General features: G+C 31.4%; 2 protein-coding genes and 1 pseudogene across 3 annotated transcripts; 2 read left to right on the top strand and 1 right to left on the bottom strand.

Moving 5' to 3' along the window:
• Positions 1 to 830: 830 nt before the first annotated feature.
• On the top strand, positions 831 to 5,623 carry LOC120150124 (uncharacterized protein At4g33100). 2 transcript variants are annotated; one of them, XM_039162847.1, is made up of 5 exons: positions 833 to 1,000; positions 1,084 to 1,168; positions 1,259 to 1,367; positions 2,108 to 2,109; positions 5,610 to 5,623. In XM_039162847.1, the coding sequence occupies exons 1-3, from the start codon at positions 909 to 911 to the stop codon at positions 1,364 to 1,366; spliced, it is 285 nt and encodes a 94-aa protein (XP_039018778.1). In that variant the 5' UTR covers positions 833 to 908; the 3' UTR covers position 1,367; positions 2,108 to 2,109; positions 5,610 to 5,623. The 2 variants fall into 2 exon arrangements, with proteins under 2 accessions (XP_039018779.1, XP_039018778.1); XM_039162848.1 differs by lacking the exons at positions 2,108 to 2,109; positions 5,610 to 5,623 and adding an exon at positions 2,251 to 2,489 and having other exon boundaries at positions 831 to 1,000; positions 1,259 to 1,377.
• On the top strand, positions 1,930 to 3,496 carry LOC120149984 (annotated as a pseudogene).
• On the bottom strand, positions 3,556 to 6,749 carry LOC120150123 (PHD finger protein ALFIN-LIKE 4-like). Its single transcript, XM_039162846.1, has 5 exons — positions 6,534 to 6,749; positions 6,370 to 6,402; positions 5,250 to 5,478; positions 4,457 to 4,589; positions 3,556 to 4,048 (listed from the first exon to the last, which is right to left on the bottom strand). Exons 1-5 carry the CDS (start codon positions 6,628 to 6,630, stop codon positions 3,776 to 3,778), a joined length of 765 nt encoding a protein of 254 aa, XP_039018777.1. The 5' UTR covers positions 6,631 to 6,749; the 3' UTR covers positions 3,556 to 3,775.
• Between the last annotated feature and the right edge of the window lie 4,569 nt (positions 6,750 to 11,318).

The following is an 11,318-nucleotide window of genomic DNA, read 5'->3' as shown; positions in this document are numbered from 1 at the left end:
CTTTTGAATCAAAATGAAACGTTAAGGAGTCAAATGTTCCAAAAAAAATACGGGCAAATGTGACACTACTGTCAAATGTTAGGGTTATTTTATTGCATTATGCCAATTATTATTTAGATATCTATTATTTTTTTATGTATTTTAGGCAAAATAATTATAAAAATTGTTAATTGATTAATAATGAATATTTATTTATTGTAATAAAATTTATGTGCTTAAAATAATGATGTGACATGTTTTATATTTTCATTTTAAACGAATAATAATATTACATCATTATTTTAAGTACGTATCATGTGCTACATCATCACTTTAAACATATGACAATGTTTTGATATTATTTTTGAACATGTGATGTCATGTTATCACTTGGAGACATGATATATGTCGTGTTATTATTTTGGACATATGTCATATCATCATTTTAAATATTATTATTTCATTTAATTATTTTAAATATTTATCTTGTAGTCTATCATCACTTTAGATATATAAGATTTATTACATCAACAATAGATGTTAAACGTCAGTTAACGAACAATTTTTATCTAATCATAAGATATTTTACTGTAAAATAAAATATTATAGTACTTAGAAAAATAATTATTTAATAAAACATTATAGATATATATATATATTTTATTTTTTACATTGTATCTAAAACAAATCCGTACCAATTAATATTTGTGTCAAATTAAAATAAAGAGATTAAATTATAAGTCTCTAACATAAAGTGAAGGGACTAAAACCAGAATTAGACCAATTAGCTATCAAGATTGCTAGGTCAACCTCGACGGAGGTTGGAGAAGATCGTGAATCAGAACACAAAGGAACAGAGAGGGGAATAATAATAAGGCTCTGAACCGTTCCTTGGCTGAATCTTTGCCTAAATTTATCAGCTAAGCGAGATGGGATTGAGCAAGAAAGACAAGAAAAACAGCTCCACTTCAACATCTCCTTGTGCCCATCTCCGATCTGCTTACCACAATTGCTTCAACAAGTCAGTTCATCGCTTTCTTCTTCCTTTTTCACTTCAATTACCCCGCCTCTCTCTAAATCCCTACCTCTTCCTCTCATTTTCAGGTGGTACTCTGAGAAATTCGTAAATGGTATGTGGGATAAAGAGGAATGCGTTTCCGAGTGGCAAAAGTACAGAGATTGTCTCTCTGTAAAACCCCATCTCACCCTTTTTCTTTTCCATTTGGAATAACTTAGTTTCTTCTTGTTTGATTGATTGGGTTTTCTTTTTGTTTGTTAGGAACATCTGGATAACAAGCATCTAAGTCGGTTCTTGGAAGCTGAAGCTGCTTTTGGTTCCATTTTTCAAGAGAGCAGGGAAAACCCAGTTGATAATACTGCTAAATAGTGTAGAAACAGGTGAAGAAGCTAAGTCGTTCCTTTTACCTGCATTGTTATTATTTGGAATTTGATTTGATCATGTTCTAGAAGCATTGGGATTTACCTAGCTTATTTTGTAGGAGATTGAGTCATATTGTTTTTTAGGAGATTTTTACTACTAGAACATGGATGTAATCTGAATAGGATCACTAAATCGACTATTTGTATAGTATATGTAATCTGAATATAAAAGCATGCAACTCGTTTCGATCCTTACCACCTTAAACCGATTCGTTATTCATGTGGGTTTATATCATGGAAAGCTCTACGAATCATGCTATTGTCATCGGTACATTACTTCCGTGAACTGAGCATTATGGACTCCATTTTAGTAGTAGTAAAGTATTGCATCTTGTGCCCCCTGCTACACTGTTGTTCTGAAACTGCCAGAGTTCAGTTTTACATTTTGTGGACAAGTACTTAATTTCTTTCTGTTCTCCAAACTATTGTGTCATTTTAAAATAAGATAGAAAAAGCATGTCGTTCATTATCTCATTTCCATCCTATATACTTGAGATGTTGATTTAAGTGATGGTCTGCATCCGAAAGCATCAGGGAATTCTGGAAAATAGTGTTCGGAATCCGGTTTCTATTTTCCACCAGGCATTGCATTCCTTCAATGTTGTAGTTTCTAAGTGGATCACCTGTGAGCGCTATCACGATGATCTTACCCGAGTGGTAACTGTATCTGATTCCTATTTTCCACCAGGCGTTGCATTCTTTTGATGCCTTTTGAATGAAACCATATGTCTTAACTGAAAGAGTGAAATCATCTTCTTGATTTTACTGAAGATGATTTCACTGGCTATTTTGTTTTTCTTGTGAGTAAAGTAATTGCGTTTGTTTCTGCAGGCAATCAACGGATGGTGATTGTTGCAGCTAGTTCGAGTAACAACGCTTGTTAATCGCCGGTTAACAATACTGCTACTCGACATTTATAGTTTGTATTCTAAGAATGATTTTGGTTGATAGGAAGTAAAACCGTGAAAGCTCAAAGTTGAAAATATTAGTCAAGAATAATTTGTTGGTTTCTGATGTAGAAATATCAAAGAAGTTGGAAAACGAAAGTGTTATAACAAATTAGGAAATTCAGTCGGGATAGATTTTTTACTACTAAATTTCATTTGTAATTGATTAATTATCTTTACAAAAAGATACTGCTGATTTGTTTTTTTGCAATTCCTCTTATTTTGTTTCCAATATTAGTGAAATTTCTTCCTTTGTTATCGATTTTTCATGAGAAATCTTAATTTCTCTTTTATTATGTGATTATTGTACTTATTGTTATCTTATACTCCTTCCGTCCCAAAATATGCGTCTCATATTGACTATTCATATAATTTTAAGAGATATTTAACTAGAAAAATATAAAATTATTCTTAAAAAGTGATTGATAGATTTACTTTAATAGTTGTAAAAGAGTGGGACATACAAGGGTAAAAAAAGAAATATAAGTGTTGTTATTTGTTAATTTTTTTTAATAAGACATTTTGAATGAAATAATTTTAAAAATTAAAAGAGACATTTTGTGGAGGCAATAATAAAAATGTTATAGATACCGTAAGCCCAAGACTTATGGTTCAAGGTTACGACAACGGAAACGGAAGCAAAAATGTGTTTCCGGACGTGAATTCTTGTAGATATGGGAATGGTCTTGATGCCTTGGGAAGGTTCTATATGCAGAAGGTCCTCAAGGATTATACAAGGGATTCAGGATCTCGATATCGACGTCTGGACAGTCTAATGTGGTTTTTTGGACGTATTATTCTGTTGCACACAACCTCATTTTGGGTGGTTTTTGGTTGGCTCTCTTTGGAAAAGATGAGAGTGGTTTTAGGCCTGATACAAGGACCTTAGGTGCAGTCCCAGGGTTACGTGCAGCCATGGCTAGTGGCATTTCTGCTTTAATCACTATGCCACTCGACACCTTTAAGACCAGATTACAGGTTCTTGATTGAGAGGATGGGATACGAGAACCTATGACGGTATTCCTGACAGTAAGGAGTATGGACAGAGATGTGCTTCGACATCCATGTCTGCTGCAACCATGATCACTACATACGAGTTCTGGAAACAGATCCACCAAGAAACAAGATAGCAAAGCATTCTTAAGCTTAGAAACTAGAATACAAATTCTTGCATTTGAAGACAAGATTAAAACATACAGCAAGTTTCCCTTCCAATGGCAGAAAGAAAATGATTCTCAACCTGCTTATAAAAACATCTTTTTTTTTAATATCCTACACATACAAGCCATGATAGATTCCCTTGGTTAAAAGGATACATTGACTAAGAACATACTTGAGTACATCACCTAGTAGAGGGTTAGCAGTCCATGATGCTGGAATTCACAGGAAGAGCGGCTGAGCAGCCATCATCAAGGTCGTGCTCTCTTGTTGCTGCTGCACGATGGGCATTTGTACTGCTTAATATGCTCTGCCTTTGCCGGTGTAATCTTAACACACTTTCCATGGAACCATTTCTCGCAGATATCACAGCAAATCCAGAACTCATCACCCGCGTAATTCTCTCCGCAAGCCCCACATAATGTCTCTCCATGCTCCTCGTCATCTTCCTCCTCCATACCATCATCATCCTCGTCCTTCGATGGCACTGCCTTGGAGTATTTGGGCTGCGATTCAGAGCCTTGCTGCATTTTTTTCAAAGGGACAAAGAACATAAGGCCCAATTATTTTATTTCTCCCATTCTCTGCTATCACACAAGAAGAATGAAGTATGCAGAAAACAAAATGCTAACGAACTTAATTCAATCAGCTTTATGTACAGTTTAACTTGCTTCCACTAATAGGGATTTTTGTATGCCATAACAGAATATCATGTTTTAGCTCGGATCTCAACCCACCTTAACCCCATTTTTTTTTTGATAAAAGTTGGAGGACTCATTAAAAGCTCCCTTCGTATTCGTCCACATACTAAGAAGTATGTTAACGAACATTGGAAGGAAGAAAAGACTATCTCATAGTTTATTAACCCACCTTAACCCCATCAAACACAGATTAACATTCACAAAATATTCAAGCAAGAAAATTTACCGTACCTTAGAGTTTGATTTAGATTTGTTGCTGCTATGATTTGAAACCGACGATTTCTCCTTTGTCTGCTTCTTAGCTGCTCCCGTCACAACTTCAAATATTGTTGGAAGATCATTGATCATATTGAAAAGGCGTTTCCTGCACCCCAATAACCGGCATTGTATTGTTGAGGAAAAAAATCTTGTAGCCATATGCAAATTCCCAATTTAAGAATGCATACTCGGACTAAGCCTACTATTACTATTTACTGATACGTGTTGTATGCCCTTCATGCTGAAGCCTAGATTTATGGACCAGACAGATCATACCTTTGAATGGATGATAAGTTAACAACAAGGATTATGGACAAATAAACCAGTCGACAAACCAATAAATTTTCAAAGAAAGCATTATAAATTTTTAAATCATATACGGGGGGCTTCAAGCAGCAAGTACTAGCCAAATTACACTAGTTTTAATAAATGGACGAACCATGCAATATAAATATTTAAATCAGATACGGGGGGCTTCAAGCAGCAAGTAGCAAATACTAGCCAAATTAAACTAGTTTTAATAAATGGACGAACCATCAAAGAGAATCCCATTTACAAAAAAATAAGTTTTGTCAACCGGGTGAAATCAATAGCATCCAAAATTCCACGCGCAGTATAAAAACACTACAAGAGACCTGGTGGAACCAAAGCTTGTTTAGTATGCATGCCTACCATGCAATTTGGCTTTTACTAGCCAAATTATACGCCTAGAACATGTAAATAAAACCAAAACGGGAAACGACACTTGGGCGAGGATAGAAAATACCTATCAGCTTTATCAAACCCAAATCTAGCACCAAAATAGAAAGCCACAGAAAGTAACCATGCGTCGCTGTGTACAGCAACCAACGATAACCAGTCCTCCTGTTGCATTCCATCTCTAGCAAAGTTAATACCCAGTGCAGGCTCCGGAAGCTCTGGAGGCACCTCTTCAGCAGGTAGATTCACTTCCCACTGTTCACTGGGAAATCCATAAAGGCAAAGATTCTCCTTTTCTACAATCAAAATTTTAGAATGTGAGTTGATGTATTTCATGCATTTAACGACCCCAACAAGGTAGAACGAGTAAAAGCATGCTTGCGGCAACCACACTTATGGCATTCACATACATTACTGCACATCTAAGCTAAAATGACAATCTTTTTTTAACCGAATCAAACCCGTATATCAAATCAATAAGCATCAAAGAATGAGTAGTGTTAACTTTGCTAATCAATGGAGGGGGAAAAACCCAAATAAAGGAAGAACTTCACCAACCTCAAAGAAGAAAGAATATGAATTTATAGTTGTAAACACATAAACGTTCATATTATAAAATTCATCACACTTGCTACATACAGATCTTTTAAGTTGAACTAGTATTTTTCATCTTAAAAGCGAAAGTTCAACTTAAGTAGAGAGTGTTAACCCAATAATTAAATTTTTTCTCTTCAAAGCCTAAAGTTAAACAACAACAAAACGCTATAATCATTATTGGAGTTTGTGACCCGAAAAGCTATAATCATTATCTGAAGAGAAAAATGGCGGATTCGGAGGTACAGTTTTATTCAACTAAGATTAATGTGTCCGCACAACTATATATATCTAAGGTTCTAAGTTTTAGCGTATTACTCTTGTAATTTACAGCGACTATAGTGAAGTTCTTCTACTCTATTCGTGATTTTTCCTTTCATCATTATTCCTTTACGACTGTTTATTGGCTGTCATGCACTAAAGTTCACGTCAATCATACTGAACTTGAATCTACTTCAATAACAAGGTTTGAATATTCAATTCTTCAGATAAATCATTTGGTCCGGTGAATCAATTATCACCAAATCTGGGTAATAAAAGAACCCAACAGCTAGATTCACTATTAAAATGAATAAAGAACAAAGATCCAGTACCTGGATCGCACTGCTGGTAAAACTCTTCCACATCTGCAAGCACCACCACACCCGGAAATTATATAAAATAAAAGAATAAACTTCAAAGAATATGACAAGCAAGTAAGTGAAAAAAGAAGTGATTCTCCAAAAAAAATAAGAGAGAGAGAGAGAAATGCATTTACCAGTGGTGAGAGCTTTAATCATGCCAGCACGACGACCCTTGAAATCTCGAAAGACTTCTTCAACTGTGCGTGGGTTGTAAGAAGCACCGCCGTCCATGACCCACACTGGTTCTTCCCTTCCCCTTTTGATGGAGAGTCGGGATCCAGAAGCAGAGGGAGAGAGTAACAGAGAAAGGAAATGAAGGGAGAAGAAAAATATTGGGGCGAAATTCGGAAATAAAGAAAATTGGGATCTTCCTTTCCAATTAAGCGGATTTGATCAGAGAGGGAAGAGTCCGTCGCTCTGATTTTTGGCCCAATTTAGAAAGGAGAAAAACCCTAATTGTTTGGTTGACATAAATTTCTTAGAATTAAGTAGAATTGAAATTTAATTACACTATTTTTTCATGTTTGATTCAAGTTTTTTGAGAGAATTGGAATCCATCATGGCTTCAACTTTCCATTAAATGAGAGAAAGTGAATTTCATCAAAGAATGGATGAAATTTAATTCTTTGTTGGAGAGAATTGAAATTTGATCATACTACTCTCATCAATCTTTCGATAACTTATTCATGTATTGAATAAAAATATTTTTTTATTATTTCAGGTCGGGTCGGGTTTCTAATTTATATATTCGGGTCGGGTGAAACTTTATTTTGGTCGGGTCGGGTTTTTTAAGTGTGATATTCGGGTCGGGTCGAGTTCGGGTTTAGGGTGAAAAATACACGACCCAAAAATATATATAATTTTACCTTATATATTTAGGAATAATTACAATAATACCCCTCTATATATAATTTTTTTCAATTAAGTCACTGTTTTTATTGAATAAAAATATTTTTTTATTATTTTGGGTTGGGTCGGGTCAGATTTCTAATTCATATATTCGGGTCGGGTCGGGTGAAACTTTATTTTGGTCGGGTCGCGTCGGTTTTTTTTAAGTGTGATATTCGACTCGGGTCGGGTTTAGGGTGAAAAATACTCGACCCAACCCAAAAAATATATAATTTTACCTTATATATTTAAGAATGATTACAATAATACCCCTCTCTATATATTTTTTCCAATTAAGTCACTGTTTTTATTGAATAAAAATATTTTTTTATTATTTTGGGTCGTGCCGGTTGAAACTTTATTTTGGTCTGGTCGGGTCTCGGATGGAGGTTCCCTTGTTCTCAGGTCGGGTCGGGTGGACCAAAAACCCGACACAACCCGACCTATGGCCATCCCTAATTGAGATGATTTTAACTTATGATGTTTATTAGCATGATTTTTATAATTTATTGAAATGAATAATCAATCAATAAAATTAATTTTTTTTAAATTTTTATAATATATTGCTACATGTAATTTATAAAATAAACTAAAATTAGGCAAAAAAAACAAGAAGGGCAATCCTGTCATTTTATATTATTGAAATCAAATTCATGACATGTCTGCGAACCAAACAGAATATGGAATTGGATTCCAATTCCTGACAGATTCTAATTCCTTCACAGATTCTAATTCTCTCAGAAACATTCCAACGAACCAAACGCCACCTAAATATAAAGCCCATCTCATCTAGATTTTCCTACGTCATCAAATATGCGGGGATGATTGTTCAATTGAGCTGAATTAATTAAATTTATGAGTATTATTTTTTTATTTATTTTTTTTAAAATATTTTTAAGTTGAGTTGAATTTATAAAATGAAGTTTTAGTCGAATTAAATATCTTTTTTACATTTTATTTAAATTTATATATAATTATTTATAATATTATTTTTTAGTATAAATTATTTATATATAATGTTATGGTCATGAGTGATTTCAACTTAAACAAATCTATCTCACTATATATGTGATAAACATATATATTTATTCATATTATGTTTCACACGTGTAAATAAAATTTATAATACAGTTTAATAAATCAAATCATATTTAAAATTATAAAATATATTTATAATGTTATTTTAGAAAAGATTTGAAGGAAACAATATTGATGATTATATAAATGAAACACTAAATTGATGAGAAGAAATAATTTACAAAGAGTTATAGTTGGTGACTAAATTGAAAAAATACAAAGTAAAAAATCTAATTAAAAAATATTTCATTTTTATCAAAAAGAGAAATTAGAATCACATAAACATTCTTAGGTGATAGAAGAGCAAATTGAATAAAACGTAAAGTTAAGAAACTATATTAAAAAAATATTTCATTTTTATCAAAATAAATAAATAAAACCACGTAAATATTTTCAGAATATGTAATTCAAATTTGATTAAAAATAAACTTAAAATATATTGTATTATTATTATTGGAGAAACAAGGAAATCATTCAAAGTTAAATGACTAAATTATAAAATGAGAAAATTTATTATAAGAAAAACTAAATTCACATAAGTATTCTACTTTGGTCAAAAAAATGTGGTTAAAATTTAATAAAAATTAACTTAAAATTAAATAATAATTTAAATTAATTAATTAAAATAAAATAAAATTTAAAAAACAAATTACTTAGCTAAAGATTAAAATAATGTTTTAATTTTCAATTTTTAGTTATTGAAATTTAGTAAGTTTAAATTTAAATCGAATTAAAATTTAAATTGACTCGAATAAAATAAATTTAAAAAAATATATGGAATTAGGTTTTAATCACCCTCTTAAGTTCACAACTTTACATATAGAGACATTAATTTATTTAGGCACAAGGACAAAAAAATTGATTGTAACATTTAATTAAAATGTTACTTTCACTTTCACTCTTTTTATTTTAAGTATTTTAATTTCTATCGTTTTTTAGAGCATAAAAGGCTCCTTCATGGATAAGAGTCGTTACCCGTTCAAAACAAGGACCTTTTGTCATAAAATAGAGACATTTTTACTCAAAAATTAAATGTTAAACTAAAATGCTCCAATGAAAAATTATAAATATTGAAGTGACTATTTATAAACCTGACAAATTTGACTTCCACTCGATTCACCTGACTTAAAATTCGATATGTACCCGAACAAGATGACTCAAAATTGATCCAAAATCTGAACTAACCCAAATCAAATCGAAACTAACCCGAATTTTAGTTGGATCGAAAGCAACCTGAACTGAAACCAACTCGAATCGAAAGTAATCCGAACTGAAAGCAACCCGAATTTAGTTTATCCATATTTGATCTGAACTGAACTTCAACCCAATTTCAACCTAATAATTGAGTCTAAGCGAATGAATAATTTAATTATTTCATTATTATCTATTTTTAGCATTGATAAATAATAAAATGATGTATGTTTTATTCTCATTTTATATTATACTAGTAGTTAACCACCACTTTCAGTAATAGTTAAATAGTTCAATATAATTTTTCTCAGTTAAAAAATCATCTCTATATTTTATGCAATAACTTCTAGCACTAAATTTGGACTTTTTGACAATATATATTTATATAAAATTCTTTATTTTAAAGATATATTGATTTAATTGATTTAAATTAAATCTTCTGAAAATTTAAGGGTTGACTCGAATTGAAACCAACCGAAACCAAACGATCTGAATTGACCCAACCCAAAGCCAATCAATTCGATGTTAACCCGATTCAAAAATCAACCGATTTGATTTGACTCGACCCGATACCCGACCTGAACTAAACTTAAACCGAATGCAATCTAGACCAGAAATGATCCAACCCAAACCTGATCCAAATGACCCGATTGCCACATCTAATTATTTAGTCAAACATTAAGAGTTTTTTCTCCTAAAATGAAACGTTAAGGGTTAAAATGCTTTAAAAACGTGAGTTAAAATGACTATTTAGAATTGTATACTAGATCACTTAAGCAACAATCAATTGATCTAGTGGAATGAGTCACTAGATCGTTTACACAATATTAAGGATTCGAATTTTGACATTTACGAATAGAACAAATTGAGTTGAGATGGTCGTCATCGTCTCTACAGTAATTGATCTAGAGTAGTTGATTAATAATATCAAATATCAATAGTTATGTAAAAAAATGACTATTTAGATAAAAAAAAGTTAAGAGTATTTTTTGTCGTTATATCATTTATTTCACAGAATTATATATTATTGATAAATTACAAGAGAGAATTGTTTAAAGGTACATCAAAATTTGAAATTTTAGTTACATATCAAGTAAGCGATAAATTATAAAAAGATTTTTTACAATATATTATATTCTAAAACCTTAGTTACATGTATACATTAATATTGAATTACAAGAAGATTATTAGAGTACATCAAACACTATAATCACATATCTTCATTTTTTTATTTTAATTTATTTCTTCACAGACCCGGCTATTAAGAGGAGCGCCTGAGCACTCATTTTTTTCATCCTTGCAATTGGGGTTTTCATTTTTTTATCTTTATAATTAGGTCTTTAATTTTTTTTTAAATCTTATTTTTGACCTTTATAATTGAGGTCCTAATATTATTCAATCTAACTTTTTATTTTTATAATTGAAATCTCTAATTTTTTTCAATCCATTTTTACCTTTATAATTGAGGCCACTAATTTTATAATCTCACTTTTAACTTTATAATTGAAGCTTTTAAGGTTTTTCAATTTCATTTTCTACCTTTTCAATTAAGGCCTCTAAGTTTTTTTCAATCTCAATTTCTACTTTTATAATTGAGGCCCCTAATTTTTAATCTCACTTTTAACTTTATAATTGAGGCCCTTAAATTTTTTTAATCTCACTTTCTAACTTTCTAATTGAGGCCCTTAAGAATTTTTTATCTCAATTATCCATTTATGATTGAGGCTCATATTTTTTTCAATTTCAATTTCTACCTTTATAAT

This window comes from Hibiscus syriacus, unplaced genomic scaffold (genome assembly GCF_006381635.1).
Source record: "Hibiscus syriacus cultivar Baekdansim isolate YM2019G1 unplaced genomic scaffold, ASM638163v2 tig00111013_pilon, whole genome shotgun sequence".
NCBI classification, from domain to species: domain Eukaryota; kingdom Viridiplantae; phylum Streptophyta; class Magnoliopsida; order Malvales; family Malvaceae; genus Hibiscus; species Hibiscus syriacus.
The sequence above is the reverse complement of the archived record's forward strand: the minus strand, read 5'-3'. Positions and strand labels throughout refer to the sequence as shown.